This window comes from Aquila chrysaetos, chromosome 3, assembly GCF_900496995.4.
Source record: "Aquila chrysaetos chrysaetos chromosome 3, bAquChr1.4, whole genome shotgun sequence".
Taxonomy (NCBI): Eukaryota; Metazoa; Chordata; class Aves; order Accipitriformes; family Accipitridae; genus Aquila; species Aquila chrysaetos.
This window is the reverse complement of record NC_044006.1, coordinates 38,345,879-38,367,108: the sequence shown is the minus strand read 5'-3', so window position 1 is coordinate 38,367,108 and position 21,230 is coordinate 38,345,879. Positions and strand designations below refer to the sequence as shown.

General features: G+C 40.9%; 1 protein-coding gene across 6 annotated transcripts in view; it reads left to right on the top strand.

The window, feature by feature from the left end:
* The window catches only part of KCNH8 (potassium voltage-gated channel subfamily H member 8), a 215,427-nt gene that overhangs the window by 76,753 nt on the left and 117,444 nt on the right, over window positions 1-21,230 (top strand). For all 6 annotated transcript variants that reach the window (XM_030009338.1, XM_030009336.1, XM_030009337.1 and 3 more), the window contains exon 3: window positions 14,755-14,886. In XM_030009338.1, coding sequence (XP_029865198.1) covers window positions 14,755-14,886 — 132 coding nt within the window. The remainder of the gene's footprint in view (window positions 1-14,754; window positions 14,887-21,230) is intronic.

The window sequence follows — 21,230 nt, the reverse complement described above, 5'->3', positions numbered from 1 at the left end:
AAGTACATCCTTCAGTAGACTGGGAAATTGTATTTACTGCTGTGATTACGTCTACATGTTGGATTAGAAGCTCTGAAAATCCAAAAGGAATAAGGACCATAGATTGTAAACACAGTTTTAACAATAGATTTCAAAAATACAGTAATCAAGGGAAAGCAAACTTTGCTCATTTTGGGACTGCTCAACTCAAAGCAATGAAAAAAGCAGAATTCAACTCAAGAAAGTAAAGACTAGAGTGCTCAGGAAGGATTGAGGCTGACTATTTCTGAAACAGTCAATACAAAGATATTGAAGAAACAATATTCTGTTTTGGGTTTTGCTGGTTTTGTTTTCTTGTTTGTTTGGGTTTTTTTTTCCACTTTATCTATCGATATTGGAAATTTATTTATATAAATAGACTGTGTCAGTCAGTACTTTCCTAGGAGTTAGCTGACAAATGCTGAATGCCTTGTACTATTATGACTGTGACAGAGTAATGATCATTGAAGGTGGAGGAAAAGTTGCAGACTGATAATATTTATGAATCTGCCCTGAAGTTTTTTGCACTTAAACAGAATGCATTTCATTGACTTAACTGCATTTTTGGATAATCCTGTGTATTTTACTAATTGTTATAAATGTAACCTCGTAAATGTATTATTACATCAGGGAAGTATTTATCTCCTTTATGCACTTTTCTTTTCTAATCTGGATGAAGATAGGAAAAGGAAATTAGAACAGACAAAAAGAAAGTAGTGCACATAAGGATAGTGTATATCACATAGCTTTAATAGGCATTGCTTAGCTTCTCTGCTTTTGCTCAATGAAAACTCAAATGTAACTAGAGGATTTTGAAATGCAGTTTCATTAAGTAGGAAAGATAGTGGAGTTATAAAAGGAGAGACAGGAAAGCTGAGTAAACAAAGCTGAAATGTAGATGTGCTGGAGCTCATAAATTAGTTTGCATAAAATGTGCGCTGCAGACTGTACTGTGTTGCATACAAAAAATGTAAAGAACACCAAGGTTGGAAAAGTCACGCTCTTGAACTAGGAGCTGCCATAACAGAGGCAGTCTGTGTCCACATCATAATAAATGGAGACTCTGAGGCGGTGAGTTAAGCCTCTCTCTGCTTGACTTTGGCAGTTTGCAGGGGAGGCAAGGACAGGAGTTTGCTGTGCTGAAGTGTCTCCTCTTAGAACATTCTTTCCCTCTCTCCCTCTCTCCATCATGGCAGTGATGGCAGAAAATGTTAGACATGCTGGGCAACATGACACAATGAGTCACTGAGTTACCTGGCAGTAGAGGGAATAGAACATAGGTTGAAGATGGGCACAGAAAAAGAGGGTGGAAACAAATGGAGGGGAGATTTGCACATTCTCTGATGAGATGTGACAGATTTGAATAATTTCACGTGGTACTCCATAGCCTATACAGAGGGATGCAGAGCTGTTTTTAATGGAAGTTTCTTCATCAGCTCCACAGGTTTAACACTTACCTACTTATTCATACTGAAATGCAATCTTTACTTTGTTAAGGTATCTTACATATCACCTTTCCTCTTCCAAGTTCTTGGGATACCACTGTATTCTGGTTTAAGATATTTTGGAATGGATTTACATTGGCTGCTAAAACCTGTAGGGAGAGTTGCTTGTAGGATACAAGCATGATCTGTTGACCATACCGAACTTGGGGAAACAAGTTCTTGACCCTTCTTTACTACTCCTATGAAAGTGTTAGCACAACCATCAGTGACCATATAACTGTTACCTGATAGCCCACATGTGTTCTTGTTAGTTTTCCTGCAATATTGTCAGACCAAAGACTGTCACTAGGATATAGCACACAGGCTGTCATCTACAGTAGCAGAATTCAAGGAAAAAAGTGATAAATTTTGTTAATACATACATGTGATTTCTGCAGAGATGATGGAGAAGAATGAGGTGCTTATTTGCTTAAAGCAGCAAAATCTTGCATTAGCTGTATTAATTGATCATTGTCAAAGTTGTGATATTTACAAGAGAGAAAGTACTCTAATTATAGCTATACTTCTTTCAGCTCCATTCCTTTTCTGTTTAGTTCAGTTGCTTTTTTTTTAAGCATTGTTTTCTTCTTTGCACTTTGCTCTCCTCAACAAAATGTTGACATCTTGTCAAAACCACAGAACATTCAAAACAAAATGTTATCAGTGATGCTGGGAATCTTTGGATAAGCTAATGAAAGACAGGCAAAGTTTTTGGTGTCCTGGTGTCGTGGTTTAACCCCAGCCAGCAGCTAAGCACCACGCAGCTGCTCACTCACTCCCCCCCCACCCAGTGGGATGGGGGAGAAAATCGGGAAAAAGAAGCAGAACTCACGGGTTGAGATAAGAACGGTTTAATAGAACAGAAAAGAAGAAACGAATAATGATAATGATAACACTAATAAAATGACAACAGCAATAATAAAAGGATTGGAATGTACAAATGATGCGCAGTGCAATTGCTCACCACCCACCGACCGGCACCCAGCTAGCCCCCCGAGCGGCGATTCCCCGCCCCCACTTCCCAGTTCCTATACTGGATGGGATGTCACATGGTATGGAATACCCTGTTGGCCAGTTTGGGTCAGCTGTCCTGGCTGTGTCCTGTGCCAACTTCTTGTGCCCCTCCAGCTTTCTCGCTGGCTGGGCATGAGAAGCTGAAAAATCCTTGACATTAGTCTAAACACTACTAGCAGCAACTGAAAACATCAGTGTTATCAACATTCTTCACATACTGAACTCAAAACATAGCACCGTACCAGCTACTAGGAAGACAGTTAACTCTATCCCAGCTGAAACTAGGACAGTATCCACCCCTTATTCTATACCATTGGCGTCATGCTCATTTCCCATACCTTTAGTTACATCCTGGTCAATCATCATCAGCTTTTCCATCCCTTTGAGACATATGAACAATGATATATATATATAGATATATATATGTATACGTACACAGACATATCATTCTTTTAGTTTATGGGTTATGTTCATTAAATGTTCGTTGAGTTCATTTAGTTCCTGACTCTGGGCTCCATCTGTCATACCAGTCTTTCTGGGCAGGAGGGATGGTGCAAAGTCCTCTCAGTCGGTAGAGCAGAGTTGGGCTTCAGCGCAGTGTGGCGAGCAGTTGACATTGGATGCAGCAGGAGGATGGTGTGCACCGTTGGATTGTTGCATGCTGGAGTCAGTTCTAGTTCCATCACTACTGCGCTTTGCTCAGTTTTATCACAGTTCTTTCTTGCTTGATCTAAGTGATTCTTACTATAGTACTACGGATATAGCATATAACGATTATAGTAATGATAACATACAGTAGCAGGGTTATATAGCAACTAATATCATACAGTTTAATTCTGACTATTCTCACCTAAAATTAAATCCCCTTGAGGCACACATCGGACTTCCCCATCTTTTCGCATCACCCACCAAGTGCACCCAGGCCCTTGAGCAAAAGCAATCCCACGAATGGGTTTACCTTTGCCTGAGGCAGGAGTAACCCAGACTGTCTTCCCTAACATATTTTTTGTGTGCACTACAGGGACTTTATCCCCTTCTACAGTACGTAAAAATTCTGACTGGGCAGGGCCACCCCGATTGGCAGATCCTCTGGTGTTGACTAACCAGGTGGCTTTTGCTAAATGTATATCCCAATGTTTGAAAGTTCCACCCCCCATTGCTCTCAAAGTAGTCTTTAACAGTCCATTGTATCGCTCAATTTTCCCAGAGGCTTGTGCATGATAGGGGATGTGATACACCCACTCAATGCCATGCTCTTTGGCCCAGGTGTCTATGAGGTTGTTTCGGAAATGAGTCCCGTTGTCTGACTCAATTCTCTCTGGGGTGCCATGTCGCCACAAGACCTGCTTTTCAAGGCCCAGGATAGTGTTCCAGGCGGTGGCATGGGGTACAGAATATGTTTCCAGCCATCCAGTGGTTGTTTCCACCATTGTGAGCACATAGCGCTTGCCTTGGCAAGTTTGTGGGAGTGTGATATAGTCAATCTGCCAGGCTTCCCCAAATTTATATTTCAGCCATCGTCCTCCATACCACAGGGGCTTTAACCGTTTGGCTTGCTTAATTGCAGCACGTTTCACATTCATGGATAACCTGTGCAATAGTGTCCATGGTCAAGTCCACCCCTCGGTCACGAGCCCATCTATATGTTGCATCTCTTCCCTGATGGCCTGAAGCATCATGGGCCCATCGAGCCATAAATAGCTCACCCTTATGTTGCCAGTCCAGGTCCACCTGAGCCACTTCAATCTTGGCAGCCTGATCCACCTGTTGGTTATTTTGATGTTCTTCAGTGGCCCGACTCTTGGGTACGTGAGCATCTACATGACGTACTTTTACAACCAAATTCTCTAGCCGGGACGCAATATCTTGCCACAGTGCGGCAGCCCAAATGGGTTTACCTCTGCGCTGCCGGTTGCTCTGCTTCCATTGCTGTAACCACCCCCACAGGGCATTTGCCACCACCCATGAGTCAGTATAGAGATAGAGCACTGGCCACTTTTCTCTTTCAGCAATGTCTAACGCTAGCTGGATGGCTTTCACCTCTGCAAACTGACTCGATTCACATTCTCCTTCAGCAGTTTCTGCAACTTGTCATGTAGGACTCCATACAGCAGCCTTCCACCTCCGATGCTTTCCCACAATGCGACAGGACCCATCAGTGAACAGAGCATATTGCCTCTCATTTTCTGGCAGTTTATTATACAGCGGGGCTTCTTCAGCACGCGTTACCTCCTCCTCTGGCGACATTCCAAAATCTTTGCCTTCTGGCCAGTCTGTGATCACTTCTAAAATTCCTGGGCGACTGGGGTTTCCTATGCGAGCCCGTTGTGTGATCAGTGCAATCCACTTACTCCACGTGGCATCAGTTGTGTGATGTGTAGAGGAGACCCTCCCTTTGAACATCCAGCCCAGCACTGGCAGTAGGGGTGCTAAGAGGAGCTGTGTTTCAGTACCAACCACTTCTGAGGCAGCTCGGACTCCTTCATATGCTGCCAGTATCTCTTTTTCAGTTGGAGTATAGCGAGCCTCGGATCCTCGATATCCTCGACTCCAAAACCCCAGGGGTCGACCTCGGGTCTCCCCTGGTGCTTTCTGCCAGAGGCTCCAGGTAGGGCCATTCTCCCGGGCTGCAGTATAGAGCACATTTTTAACATCTTGTCCTGCCCGGACTGGTCCAAGGGCTACTGCATGAACAATCTCCCGTTTAATTTGTTCAAAGGCTTGCTGTTGCTCAGGGCCCCATTTAAAATCATTCTTCTTCCGGGTCACTTGATAGAGAGGGCTTACAATCAGACTGTAATTTGGAATAAGCATTCTCCAAAAACCCACAACACGTAAGAAAGCCTGTGTTTCCTTTTTATTAGTCGGTGGGGACATAGCTGCTATTTTGTTGATCACATCCATTGGGATCTGACGATGTCCATCTTGCCATTTTATTCCTAAAAACTGGATCTCCTGTGCAGGTCCCTTGACCTTACTTTCTTTTATGGCAAAACCGGCTTTCAGAAGGATTTGGATTATTTTCTTCCCTTTCTCAAAGACTTCTTCTGCCGTGTTGCCCCATACAATGATGTCATCAATGTATTGCAGGTGTTCCGGAGCTTCACCTTTTTCCAGTGCAGTCTGGATTAGTCCATGGCAAATGGTGGGGCTGTGTTTCCACCCCTGGGGCAATCGATTTCAAGTGTACTGGACATCCCTCCAAGTAAAGGCAAACTGTGGATGACACTCTGCTGCCAGAGGGATTGAGAAAAACGCATTAGCAATATCAATTGTAGCATACCACTTGGCTGCCTTTGACTCTAGTTTGTATTGAAGTTCTAGCATATCTGGAACGGCAGCACTCAGCGGTGGCGTAACTTCATTCAGGCCACGATAGTCAACTGTTAGTCTCCACTCCCCGTTAGACTTTCACACTGGCCATATGGGGCTATTAAAGGGTGAGCGAGTTTTGCTGATCACTCCTTGGCTCTCCAGTTGGCGAATCAACTTGTGTATGGGAATCAGAGAGTCTCGGTTGGTGCGATATTGCCGCCGGTGCACCGTCGTGGTAGCAATTGGCACTTGTTGTTCTTCAACCCTCAGCAACCCCACAATCGAAGGGTCTTGAGAGAGACCAGGCAGGGTAGACAGCTGTTCAGTGCCCTCCGTCTCCAAGGCAGCTATTCCAAAAGCCCATCGATACCCCTTCGGGTCCTTAAAATACCTTCTCCTGAGATAGTCTATGCCAAGGATACACGGAGCCTCTGGACCAGTCACAATGCAGTGTTTCTGCCATTCATTCCCAGTTAGGCTTACTTCCGCTTCCAATACAGTTAACTCTTGGGATCCCCCTGTCACACCAGAAATACAGATGGGTTCTGCCCCTTTATAACTTGATGGCATTAGAGTACACTGTGCGCCGGTGTCTACTAGATCCTTATACTCCTGTGGGTCTAACGTGCCAGGCCATCGAATCCACACAGTCCAATAGACCCGGTTATCCCTTTCCTCCACCTGGCTGGAGGCAGGGCTCCTCTAATTCTGGCCAGAGTATCCGGTATTCACTTCTCGTAAAATTGGCTCAGAAGTCCCTTCAAGAGGATCAGAAATAAGATCAGCCCTTCTACTCTGTTTGGAAACTGGAGCAGCATTTTTCCTAGTAGAATCCCCTTTTGTGGTGGTTTTTCCTCGCAGCTCACGTACCCGTGCATTTAGGACCGAGGTAGGTTTTCCATCCCATTTCCTCATGTCCTCTCCATGATCACATAGGTAAAACCCCAGGGCACCTCGCGGTGTGTACCTTCTATATTCTCTCTCTTGGGCAGAGGAGCGCTCACTCCTAATAGCCGAGACATTGGTCCTTACAGGTGGGCAATAGGACATATCCTCTTTGAATTGCTGGAAATCCTCGGACAGCTTCTCCACAGCCGAAATGCAGGCTTGTAGGGAGGAGGAGAGATTTTCTTCGTATTGATGGAGTTGGCGAGCCACTTCATCCACTGTCGGTGCCTCTTCGTCTTTCCAGGTCATTATTGCCAGTGAATTGGCATAGGACGATGGTGCGCTCCGTACAAATTTCCGCCACATGGGTCGTGTGCATTGGACTTCGTCTGGATCTTTGGGTAATGGTGGGTTGTCCGGGTCATGATGAATTGTCTCTAGCACAGCTAATTCCCTCAGATATTGGATACCTTTTTCCATGGTGGTCCACTTGCTTGATTGACATATAACATCTTCCTTAAAGGGGTACCTTTCCTTCACACTTGACAAGAGTCGCCTCCAGAGGCTGATGGCTTGTGTTCCTCTTCCAATTGCCTTATCAATGCCACCTTCCCTGGCAAGCGATCCCAGCTGCTTGGCTTCCCTACCTTCTAATTCCAAGCTATTAGCCCCATTGTCCCAGCATCGGAGAAGCCAGGTGATAATATGCTCACCTATACGGCGGCCAAAATCTTTTCGCATATCCCGCAGCTCACTCAAGGATAGGGACTGGGTTATTACCTCTGGTTCTGCCTCTTCCTCCTGTTCCCGTGATGACCCTGGTTCACCTTCATCCTTTGCTAAACGAGCTGATTTTTTTGTATATTTCTTTTTCTGTACGGGGGCAACTGATACTGCTGCAGGTTGATCCGCTGGTTCAGTTGCAGTATCGCTCGCCGGGTTTTGGACAACCGCAGCTTCTGTCGCCAAGGTTTGGGTAGCAGCAGTGCTCGTTGCTGGGGCTGGAGGGACGTCAGTCCCCATTGCCAAAGTTTGGATAGCTGCTGTGCTCGTTGCCGCGGCTGGAGGGGCTGCAGTGCCTGTTGCTGAGGTTTGGGTAGCCACAGTTCTCATTGCCAGGGCTGGAGGGGTTGCGGTGCCTGTCACCAAGGTCTGGGTGGCCGCAATGCTCGTCGCCGGGGCTGGAGGGGCCGCAACGCCCATTGCCGGGGTTTGGGTGACCGCAGTGCTCATCGTTTTGTTGTTAGGTCCAGAGACCTTCTCTTCCCCTTCAGGGTGCTGAGTTGTGTCGAACAGGGCTCGATAGGCATGGGCCAGGCCCCAGCACGTTGCAGTGATTTGTATCTCTCTGGAGCTGCTGGGGTGACAGCATACCTTTTCCAAATATTTTACTAGTTCTTCTGGATTCTGCACTTGTTCAGGGGTGAATTTCCAAAACATTGGAGGTGCCCACTTTTCTAGGTACTTGCCCATACTACCCCACACACCCTGCCACTCATAATTATCCAGCCTCAGGGCCGACCTCTGGGTGATCTTCTTAAATAGTTGTTTAACCTTAAACAAGAGCTGAACCACATTCAGGAGCATGCTAATTCCCAGCAGTAGGGCTAGGACCGTGCTGGTATCAACATCCCAAGAGTATTCAAATTTTTCAAAATTCCCAAACACCATTGTAACTGGACTGAAGGAGAAAGGAGAGGGGAAGAAAGGTATCCCACTCACACACTGGTTTTCCAAGGAGGAAAGGTAAATGGTATAATTATTAATAGTTTCCCACAGATGGCTCCCGCAGTATAAAGGTGACAATGCTGAGTGCAAATACCGGATTAATCCCACAACTGATGACTTTATCATACCATAAACCAGTGTTATACAATACATCAAGGCGAAAACCTTAATCCACCTCCCACGGATGATAAGCAGCAGCAGAGGGACTACATGCAGCAAGTGAGGTGATATATAACAGAACTTTAAAAACCAGAGCAACAACTCTAAGAACACATAAATCAACATAATGACCAGCGACTATTAGACCAATATAATGAATGCTTATAACAAATTTGTTTTAACGAGCTCTGGTCAGGTTTGTTGTTATCTCAACCCTTCGTGCCCCACGTTAGGCGCCAAAATGGACTGTCGTGGTTTAACCCCAGCCAGCAGCTAAGCACCACGCAGCCGCTCACTCACTCCCCCCCCACCCAGTGGGATGGGGGAGAAAATCGGGAAAAAGAAGCAGAACTCACGGGTTGAGATAAGAACGGTTTAATAGAACAGAAAAGAAGAAACGAATAATGATAATGATAACACTAATAAAATGACAACAGCAATAATAAAAGGATTGGAATGTACAAATGATGCGCAGTGCAATTGCTCACCACCCACCGACCGGCACCCAGCTAGCCCCCCGAGCGGCGATTCCCCGCCCCCACTTCCCAGTTCCTATACTGGATGGGACGTCACATGGTATGGAATACCCTGTTGGCCAGTTTGGGTCAGGTGTCCTGGCCGTGTCCTGTGCCAACTTCTTGTGCCCCTCCAGCTTTCTCGCTGGCTGGGCATGAGAAGCTGAAAAATCCTTGACATTAGTCTAAACACTACTAGCAGCAACTGAAAACATCAGTGTTATCAACATTCTTCACATACTGAACTCAAAACATAGCACCGTACCAGCTACTAGGAAGACAGTTAACTCTATCCCAGCTGAAACTAGGACACCTGGTCTGTCAGTCTTGGAGTCTGTGGTGGAAAAGTGGAAATGATCAGGCTAAAACTTCTCTGGCAATATCAGGTATCCAGCAGCAGGTTTATTTTTCTAACAATTAGTGACTCTGTCAATGAGACTGTGTTGTACTGCTGAAGATTTAGCATCAACCTTGTTGACAAGTTATTACAGCTATCTATATGAAAATATTTTTATCTTTGCCTTTTACATAATAAATTGCTGGAAATAGGGTGGTGTGTTTTAATTTTTTTTTTTTAAGGCTTGATTTGCATCTCCATAAAAGAACATTCAGTTTACTAAGTCAAGTACCGAAACATAAAGAAATGGGTCAGATATATGATGTCTTGTGCAGCCTAGTTCTGCCCTCTTATGCATATATATCATGATAATTATTCCTTGAAGAGTGCTTGTTTCATGCCACAAGACTTGTATATTTAATATGCAAAGCATTTAAACTTCCTTTTTTTCTTCAGGTACTTGGTTTCTTAGACTATGAAACATTACATTTGGTTAGTCTGGTATGTTATGTGCAGATGCAGAGCTTCATGAAAGAGCTCTGCAACTTAAGCCCTCTTCCTCTCACCACAGAGAGGTGGAGATAAATCCCAGGAATTTGTTCATATGTTATTTCCTGCCCTTGAGTGATGGAAGGAGCAATGCAAGCTGGCTCAGTGTCTGGAGAGTGGTGTGGTAAGCAAAGTCCTGAGGCAGTGATGGTCTGGAAGTGGATATAACCACCGATGGTTGACACATGGCAAAAAATGGAAGCCTTAAGCTTCTCTGCCCGGACAAAACTACTCGCAGGCTGTCAAAAGCAAAAGGAGAACATAGCTTTGCATCAGTATCACTGGTTCTAAGTAATTCAAAGGAATATGTGTGGCTAAGAAGATACTTACTGCAGAAAAGCTCAACTAAAATTTTGATCAGATGGGTGCAGAATTTAATTATTTTGTTAAAGAAATAAAGAAGTTGGTTGTCAATAAACGCATTCCATTTCTATATTATGATACCTCTGCAATACCCAAATATCCACCAAATATTTCCATTCTCAGTATTTCATTGGGTTTTGTCTAGGGTGAGCAAGACTAAAGATTGAGCAAATATTATTGTATGGTGAGTACACATAGCTCATCAATAGGGCTAATCGTCTGAGTCTGTTCCTTGGTTTAAGCATGCCTTATTTTCTAGTGAAAGGAATGCTTGGCTCTGAAGGCTATTGGCGTTCTGATGGCATGGTTTTGTATAAAATCTCCCTTTTAAATTCCTTGGTCTGTTGACTAAGGACAGAATTCTAGCAGTCAGAGCAAGGAAAGGTAGAAAGGGTGGTTGAGAGACTGACCATAAAGCATTCTCTTTTTTATGTATATATAAAAGGTGGACTATAGCCAAATTGCTTTGTGATAAGATTATGCTTCATTTGGTCTCTTTTTTCCTTCCCTGTGATGTGCTTATATAAGCCTTGAGGATATTAAAATATATTTTGAATCTTCAGTTCATAATGCAAGAGGAAGATTACTCTTTCTCCAAAAGTGGTGGCTTGGAGCAATAAAGAGAGTATGTATATAAATAAACCTCCAAAAGAAATTTCTTTGATAGGCTCTTGACAATACAGAAGACCTTTGTATGCACCATCTGAAGCAGGGAAGGAATTTCTGTCTCACAGATGAGTGCACTCAAAAGAACTCTAACAAAATAGGGCACTACTTTTCTTGATGAGTAGAAAGTTCTTGTTTTGGTTTATAGAGTTATATGATGCTGGCTTTCAGTAAAAACTATGTAACTGATTGCATTGGATCAGTATATTTTTCCAAGAAGTCTCCTCAATAGTGAAAGATAGCACATTTCTGTTCTTGGCAGAGTGCAAGCACATATTGACCTAGTCCTGACCATAACTGGATCATCTCCTCTAGTCCTGAAGAGTACTTCATATTCATTTGCTCCTTTCAGAGTAAAGGCAAAAAAACAAACCAACAAGCTCAGCTTAGGACTTGTGAAGATTGAGTGTATAAGTAATGCCAAGACTGGCAGCTCCACCACGCAGGGCAGTAGCCTGGAATTCTTCAGGAGAGAAGTAGCCTGTTCATGTATTGGATACGTGTTTTCCTTAGTGGTGCATACCATTTTTTATGCATATTTTCTTTGCTTAGTCACAATATTTTCAGGCATAGTTGCAGAGGAAGAGGAGGAGAATGATGACAGATGATGAGAGAAAATACGATTGAAGAGAAACAGCAAATGACATTAAATGGTGACAGGATATGGAACATTTTCAGTGACCAGTGTTCACCTGCAAAGAATTCAAATGCACTTCTATTATACAAAAGAGCAAATGCATTAAAACATGAAACATTAAATGGATTGGTCTCTATTTCTAATGATGAACCATGTTACAATAACTTCCTGAAACCTGCAAATCTATCTTTTCAGATAATATTACCAGATGTGCTTCCTAGCATAACTGAGTTAGGGTTGTTTGGACATGTTTAAACAAGCCTTAATGACTAATTTGTATGTGTGTGTAGAAAAGACATGAAACAATCGAAAAGAGTAGGATCTGCTTCTACTCCTGGAGTCGATTAAAAGAGCTCTTTAAAAGACCATTGTGGCTATTGGTGTTGTTTAGAAGAAGGAGTTGAGAGTGACTTCTTGTCCAATTGAAACTACTGCTAGAATGCAGCCAGGCAGAGTGTAACTTTACAAGTAAGAATTTGGCCGGTCTAAGAGTTATAATAATATTTTTTTAGAGATCTGTGATTCTATTTTTAAGCAGGAAAGTAAAATTACTTAATGCTTCTTCTCTTTGAATGCATCACTTCAGATTGATAGGGTAGTGGCTCTCTATAACATTTCTGACAGTAACACCACTGAGCAGTTTTTCCCAGAAGTTTTGATAAAAGACTCAAATCTGTACAAAAAATGAATTAAGAATGGATAACTAAAATGGAAGTAGGAACAGTAGAAATACCTTGCTTCTGACAGCAGTTCTGCCTTCTTTTAAAGGGGCTTCTTTGCTTGCTCTGTCTTCAACCTCAGAATGAGAATATTTAAACCCAATATAAAGCCAGTCTGCTTCTTCCCATGACTTTTCTTTCCTTCTCCAGTCTTCTTTCCTCCTGTCGTGGTTTAACCCCAGCCAGCAACTAAGAACCACGCAGCCACTCACCCACTCCCCCCCCACCCAGTGGGATGGGGAAGAAAATCGGGAAAAAGAAGTAAAACTCGTAGGTTGAGATAAGAATGGTTTAATAGACCAGAAAAGAAGAAACTAATAATTATAATGAAAACACTAATAAAATGACAACAGCAATAGCCTTCCAATAAAAGGATTGGAATGTACAAATGATGCGCAGTGCAATTGCTCACCACCCACCGATCAACGCCCAGTTAGTCCCCCAGCGGCGATCCCCCACCCCCAGTCTCCCCAGTTTATATACTAGATGTGATGTCACATGGTATGGAATACCCCGTTGGCCAGTTTGGGTCAGCTGTCCTGGCTGTGTCCTGTGCCAACTTCTTGTGCCCCTCCAGCTTTCTCGCTGGCTGGGCAGGAGAAGCTGAAAAATCCTTGACTTTAGTCTAAACACTACTTAGCAAGAACTGAAAACATCAGTGTTATCAACATTCTTCTCATACTGAACTCAAAACATAGCACCGTACCAGCTACTAAGAAGACAATTAACTCTATCCCAGCTGAAACCAGGACACCTCCTGTTCTCAATTCTCCTTGTCCCTTCTTTAAATACCTTAAGTGGAAGCGTTACCTGATGACTGAACTAATAATGTTACTCTCAAAGCTGCCTGTCTGCCTCTTGGAAAGTTTGCCCAGGATGGAGACGACCAGATGAATTTCCTTTGAAGCATACTTTTGTACCTTCAACTGTGGCGGTCCTTCAAAAGGGAAGCTGCTGTTTCACTTCCCATGCTTGCCTACAGCCTGCAACAGGCAGTCAAGGGAACTTCTAGTTAAAAATTTAAATTAGAAAGCTGAATTGTGATCTTGGTGTCTCCAGTGCATTTTCAAAACTGCAGAGTTCGGAAGACAGCAAATAGAGTGGGAAGTGACTAATATGCTTGCTCTTCCTAAGGACCCCTCCAAAGGTCAGCTGATCATTTGGCATTAGTCAGTTGTGGCAGCAGTGGTCCAGGGAAATACTCCTGTTTCTTTTTATGAATGAAAGTAGACTTGTGCTTTTAAATGAATGCCAAAAATTGTATGCTGGGAAGGAACATGACTGTGGAAGTGTAAAGACATGTTGAAAAAAAGAAATTTAAAACTAAAAAAGTAATTCTGTAGCAGTACTTCTATATCTTATAAATAATATTAGTAAGCTGATGGTAGGTGGAGGTAGTTAGTGCTGATACACAAAACCAGAAAAAGACAAAAGCCTGGCACTGGGCTGAATTATCTCAGAATGGATGGGACTGGGATCTAGGATGTTTGCCAGGATCTCTGCTATACTTCCAGTGCATTATCAGCATCTAGGCATTCACTATCTTCTGTTCTGAGTGGTCTGCATTAACAGCAAAATTATGAATGATATCGTTGGAAATTAACAACGTACCTTGCAAACAGGACATGTGACACAATCAGTGACAACAGTAACAATTTATTTTAAGCCGTATAATTATGTTGCAGGTGTAGGCAGAGAAAGGTTGTCAGACTCAGCGTTGTCTAACTTAAGTCTTAGCAAGGTGAACATTATAGACAGCAAGGAAGATAGCTGATATTAATTTTACAGATGATTTGTGGTATTATAAATCTCACCATCTGTAAGATGCAAGGAGTTAATTCTATTTCTATTTTAAGTCTGATGTCTGATTAGTTTAAATATCTTTGAATTAGTGGAATGATGCTCTGACTATCAGGTCTTCTGTCAAGAGGTTTTAATGAGTATCAAGTCAGATGATTAAGGCAGAATGATTCTATAGTAAACATGGAAGCTTCAGATGTCAAGTTAACAAAGTGAAAGCTATTCCAGTAAAATAAGCAACATCAGTTGAGAGTTCAAAGGAAACCATGCTTTCCGAGGAGTAGGCAGCTTTATTAAACTCTATTAATGATCCCTGTAGATAAATTTTGCATTTAAATTAATGCCTTGCTTCTAGAGAAAGCAGTATTACTGAGCTTCAGCCAATGATGCAAAGAGATTTATACAAGCTGAACATCTGTGATTCCCTGACTACTAACCTCCTAAATAAGATTTTTTTTTTTACGATTACATTAGTTGTAGATTTAGTAGTTCACTTTTTTTTTTTTTTTCTTCTCTGCTAAAAGACAGATGTTTGAATTAAATTCATTCTTTATCCTTGCAGGGTCTTCATTCTGGTGCCTACTGGATATTGTTCCTATAAAGAATGAAAAAGGAGATGTAGTACTCTTTCTGGCCTCTTTTAAAGATATAACAGACACAAAAGTGAAGATCGCTGCAGAAGACAAAAAGGAAGGTTTGTGTGAATTGCAACAACTTTGATAAGAACCAACATTGATAAGTTTTTGAGTCACACCCACATGAACTCTCTCTCTCATGTACACTTCAATATAGAGACCTCATAGCTTTCCAAAGAAGAAATTAATACATGACATGGAAGGATAAATAATCTGTTGAAGTTCTTATTTGCAATTTTTTTATTTACATATTGCTCCATATTCTGTAAACATGGAATCCAGGGGACAGAGTACTTTGTCCTCAAAATTAAATTTGTTTTAATGTACCATGATTTAATTTATTTACTTTCTGGATTTTCAGAGATACATTTTGGAAAAGCTAGACCTTTTCAAATATTCCTTTTGTGAACCTGATTTCATCCTGGCTGAGAGATGAATGAATGCATTTTTTCATGTTTTTTCATAAGCAGAACATACAACTTTAGAAATTATTTTGCCTATTGAGAAGCATGACTATTCTTGTGTCATCAAATTTTCATTACATTATATGAAATTATAAAATTTATTATGTCTTTAGGAATATCCAATAGTATAAAAAATACATTCTCACATTTATTTGCTTCTGAAAGGAAACAACGCAAGGATTCTCTCATGAATTTGGAAAAAGATTGTGTTATGCTAATGATTCACATCTGCCTTAAAATAATTTTGACTGTATAGTGTAGTCAAGTTTTGCTAAATTCTGCTAACACAAAGCAAAGACAATGCGGGGGGATGGAGGTTATGCAGTCAGCATTGACCTGTGTTGTGTATCAAAGGCAGTAAACTTATTCCAGGTTTACATTTTGTAAGGGTATAGTGAACCAAGACTTTAGGGTTGCAATTTTTCGGTCTCAGAGGAACTGTCTAGAAAAGGTTTATCCGTAGACAGAAAGAATAATGTTCAGAATTCTGTAAAATTTCATTACTGTTGAATTTTCCAATCTGGTACTACTCTGGGTTTTATTGACATTTTTTACTCCATGATAGCCATTTGATTTCTGCATATCTCAGAAACAATATAGATATGGCCTTAGAACTCCTTTTTCTCCTTGTCGGTTTCTGAAGCAGGGGAACAATTAATATTCAGTTTTTTCTGATTTTAAATATTAGCTTTTCAATAACATTTTTATATTTCAGTTACAGAGAAGTGTAATTCAGCATTCTTTTACAACATTTTAGTAATTTAAAACAGAAAATATTATCCTTCCCTCTGCTGCTGAGTATTTGTAAATCAACATTTATAAATGCTAACAATGTCTGCCTTTTCTGTATACTTGGACAAATAATTTGACCTTTGTCTTACTTTTCAAGCCCTGAATAATGGAGGGTGTTTTTTTGCATCCTTCACTTTTGCACCAAACATATTTGAGAATTTCTGAGCTGGAAGACTGAAGAAAGGCTTTGAAGTAGTATACAAGTACATTTTGCAGCTTTTCCTTACATCTAATTTCAACCAATTACTTCACCTCGAAGTCAAATAGTTAAAATATAAACCGTATTTTATCTAGTTTCTCCTTAAGCCTCAGAAAATGTTAGTCTTACAAAAGTTTTAGGCAAGTAACTTATTAAAACATGATACGTGGGGCCAAGTAGAATAGATTATCAGAAATCTGTGCTCTAAAGGCTAATGATTTACTTTATGAGAGATGCAAATTTTCAGAATACACTCAGTGAGAAATCACATTTAGTATGCCAGTGAAGACTTCAAACAGGTATGTCACTGATTACTTGTAAAACAACAGCTATTGTTTATCTGATAAACACTTTATAGCTGTATGCTTATTTTAGTATGGATTAAAATGATCTTCAGCTTTTGATGTGGTTTCATGTCAAATTGTAAATCTAAGCAGATTTTAACTCATGTTTGAAGTTGCACATTTAAAAATTAATAGTCCTCCAACTGTGTACTGACAGAGGAATGCACTTATGCAGAGCTACATTACACCGGCAAATTCAATTGCTATAAGCTTATGAATATTGACATTTGGCTGTCTTTTGCAATGTACTCCTTAGAGTGCAATCCTAAAACTTGGTTGTTCCTTCCCTTTATACTAATTTTAAAACCATGGCAATCATTTTATGCTATGGAGATACTTGTTTGTATCATGGCAACAGAAAGTAGTACTTAGTGGGGGCTTTGCCAAATACACTGTTTTATATAATATAGTGAGATAAGAAACAGGTTTTAACCATTTATTAAAAATATTTACAAACAATTCCAACATTTTAATTTTATGTAAATCTACCTGGCTATATAAAAATAAATTTAATAGTATGTTAGCTCTTTGAGTAATATTCAAATTCTTCCTATGCAGAGTGATTCACTAGTGCACCAGTGGTGAACATCATCTCATCATTGTCAGAAAAGAATTCCCAGTACAATCTAAGCAACTGATTCAGTATCTGAAATTTCAGAATGTATAACTTCTAGAAGTAATTGGTTCTTCTTTACTTAGACCAAAACTACTATCAGGCATGCAGGATGCACCTCATATTAACAGAAAATTGAGTTTGTGCTTTGTCTAAAGGTATTAAAGATGTTTTTTACTGTTCGGTGATAAACATCCATTGCAAAGTGATTGATACATATTGCCAGATTTTATTGTCATAGTTAATATTGCTAAAACCATAATTTTACTTTTTCAAAGATTACTGAATTTGTCCTTTCAAAAATCAGATAACTTGTAAACTTGGAGTTGAAAGCCAGGTCTTGCTATAAGATAATTGCCATTATGCGCAGTGTTCTACTGCCTTTTTGGCATATGTCTTGCCGTTAGATTGTGTATGGGAAGGAGAACTTGGATACAAACATGCTCAGCGTGAAACTCTTCTGCTCATGCAAGACTGTTGTATTAATGTTTTTCTTTCAGTTTATCTCTTCTCTGTTCTGCACAGGACAGACTTTTATAATTTGTATGGAACATTAATAGTCACATTCCATCTCCCTTTAATTTCTAAACCCCTTAGAAAGCTTATCTAACAAAATTTCCTCATGTTCCTTTTCTCCTAAGTCTGCCCTGGACCCCTTGGCATTCCACTAACACTCTATGGTAATACCCCCTCACTGGTTACACCTCCAAAAGCCTTCTCCAACTCATTCTTTCTCACCTCTTCCCTACCTTTGATATCATCTACTTTCTCTGTAAAATCTTGTTCTCCTCGTACTTTCAGAGTGACACCTTCCTGAGCTTTACCTCCTGATTTTATGGCCTCTCTTTTCTTGTGGATTGTCTTTTTACTTTTGCAGACCTCAGGAGTTGATTTCTCTTTGATTTTCTGCCAACGTTTTCTTATCTATTTTATCTCATCTCTTCACACAACTTCAGTTGCTCCTTTGTGCCAAAGTGCCTTGCAAAAGTCCACTTTTTTGCCTGATTTCCCTTTACCCAGTCCAAATGGCAGATGTCGTCTCTGACCTTTTCTTTTGAATGTCTCATTGTAAATATAAATTTAACAGAACTTTTTTCTGCTCTTCTTCTGAATAAAAGTTTCTAGTGAAATCAGCCCTATCAACCAATAGGAAGAGCCAACTTTGTCCTAAGACTTTCATATAAGAAAAAGATAAAAAAACATGCCTGAGAAGTTTGGCTTTCTTTAAGAAGTGCTGTGACAGTCAGTAACTCTCATATGGCTTCTTTGGTTTGGGTTGGGTTTTTTAAGTTAATTTACCATCGACTTCCCCCACTTCTGCATCCCTTTTAATTGCAAAGTTCTTAGAGGCCTCAACTTTTCAATATTGGTAATTTGTTTTCAACAATATGTTTCCCCTACCTGTAAGCTTATTTTAGAAATACACTCTATTTTCCATCTGCTTAATAATACCTATAATCATTTACTGTTATGAAAAGCAACTCAACAGCTTTTCTTCCTAAATTTGGGCTCTTTAATCATATTAATGGTCTTTCCAATACACAGGGAAAGGGCTTTTTTTATAAACGCAATGATTCCTTCAGAAACTGTTTCTTAAACAGTTTTATGGGAGATTTATTTTAGCATCCCAACTGCCGATGAGCTACATTTTGGTAAACTGGTTAAGAGTTCTATTGTCCTTTTGTGGGAAAACTGATTGAACTGAAAACACCAGGCTTCAAATCTGGGCTCCAGTATGGTATGGCTGTGTCAGTGTTTTTTCATTTCTGCATGTGAACTTTCCATAATACACTTGGACATGTGCTGAAAGTTAGTGAGATTACACAAATCCAGGGAGGGAAATAAGAAATTAAATTAGTCTGTGACTATTTTTAGATGTCTAATCTGCATGCAAATATGTAGTAATTTGGGTTATATAGATGTAGAGTTCTACTGTTATAATCACTGCTAATACTCCCCTGTTGAATTTGACTCATTCCAAAAAGTTTCCTTTAGCCTTCTTTGTTATTCTATTTGTTGTTTTTTTCTTTGAGAAAATTTTTAGTTCTTTGTTTGAAAATAATTATCTTAGGACAGATTTTCTCAACTTTATTGCAGCTTTATTATAAAAATGTGTGCAATATATAGCAACCACAAAATCAGACGATAGTTGAAGTGAGAAGGCATCTCTGGAGGTTGTCTACTCCAGTCCCCCCTACTCAAAGCAGGGTCAGCTAAAACAGGCTGCCCAGGACCGTCTAAAGATGTGTGCTGAATATCATGAAGGATGCAGACTCCACAGCTTCTCTGGGCAGCCTGTTCCAGTGTTTGACTGCACCTTCCTTTGTTGAACTCAATGAAGTTCCTGTTGGCTCATTTCTCCAGCCTGTCAAGGTCCCTCTGAACCTTCTTGCAGCACAAACATCTGATGTAACAACTCCTCACTCCCAAATTGTATGATCTACAAACTTGCTGAGAGTGCACTCTTTCCCATTTTCTAGGTCATTAATGAAGAATTAAACACTATTTGCCATAGTATCAATGCCCCAGTCATAGTGCTATGTCCATAATCTAGTCCATCCAGCTTGACTTCATGCTGCGGATCACAACCCTCTGAGCCCAGCAGTTCAGCCAGTTTTCAGTCCACCCCATCACTTCCTCACTTGTTTATTGGTCATCATATTCTCGCCATATTGTTCCTAGTTTGAAGGCTGCCTTGCCAGGTTGGCCTGCCTGTTGGCAAAGACACTTCTACCCTAGTAATCATGTGAATTAAAAGCTGGACTACACCCTTTCCCACCACAGATTAAACTAAGCTGCAGTGTTATGGTTTAACTGGCTAGCTTTTTCTGGCTTCTTATTAATCCTTACGTCTATATGAATTTCTAAGAAAACAGATTTATTTTGATTATGCATCATTTGTTGGAGGAAGGGGTTGTACTTTCCAGTGTGCCAGAAGTGAAATACCATGTGCCAAACATTTTGCATTCCAGATTTTTATGTAAAAAATGTCTGCTGGGGGCAGGGATGGGCTCTTCTTCTAAGAAATTCTGCAGTGTGCACTTTGATTTATTCTGCTTAATTACTGTCTCAGCTACTTCGTGATTGCTCAAGCTACAGCAACGAATATTCAGGGCATAACTTTTCATTTTAAAGCTCCTTACACCTGTCAGGAGGCAGGATATTGAGAGGGGGATCTACAGTCTCCTAGATATGCAATATTCAAAACAGTTAAAATTGTTTCAGGATGTGTGGGGCGCCATGCAGTTCTGTCGATGGAGGAAGTAGGATAGAAGCATAGTTTTACCCCAACTTTCCCACTTCCCAAAGGAAGAAAGTATTGGGGAAGCCTTTGTTCTGCAATGACTCAGTTACATCTTCTCCGGGATGACTTTGCTCCTGGCTGACCATCAAAGTAGGAAGGGTCTGCATCTCTCCTGCCCTCAGTAAAGAGAAACTGCTTTCCTCCTTGTCAGTGCATGAGAGTGTAAACACTTAGGAGACAAAAATAGAGCTGCCTTTCTACTCCCTGTTCCTGCAGATACATGTGAGCACATAGATGCTCTCCTTCTACCCTTTCCACCTTCTTGTGTAAGGAAATGAGTTGTATTTGAGCCTTGAACCTTTGTGGTCATCTTTATGGCCATTGCTTTAGCTTTTAACCAAGTGTTAAATGTGAGTGGTGTTCCATTCCAGCAACTCTCAGAAAGGCACAGGGTATGTTCTGGAGGTGAGGGGAAACTGTTCTTTGTGGTATATGTGGAGTGAAAATGAGAAAAAGAAAAGCAAACTGATTCTTGAGCAAATGCAGAGGAGCAGACTGTATTCTGGGATATCCTGGAAGGGTGAGAGAATATATGCATTAGCAACCAAATAGTTCATTGACTCACCAGTTTCTAGATAAACCCATCCAATTGCCTTTAGATTTTCCTTAGAAACCAAGTTATCAAATTGGGGGAGAGGGGGAAGGGAGGAATTTTTTTGTTTGGGGGTTTTTGTTTTGTTTTGTTTT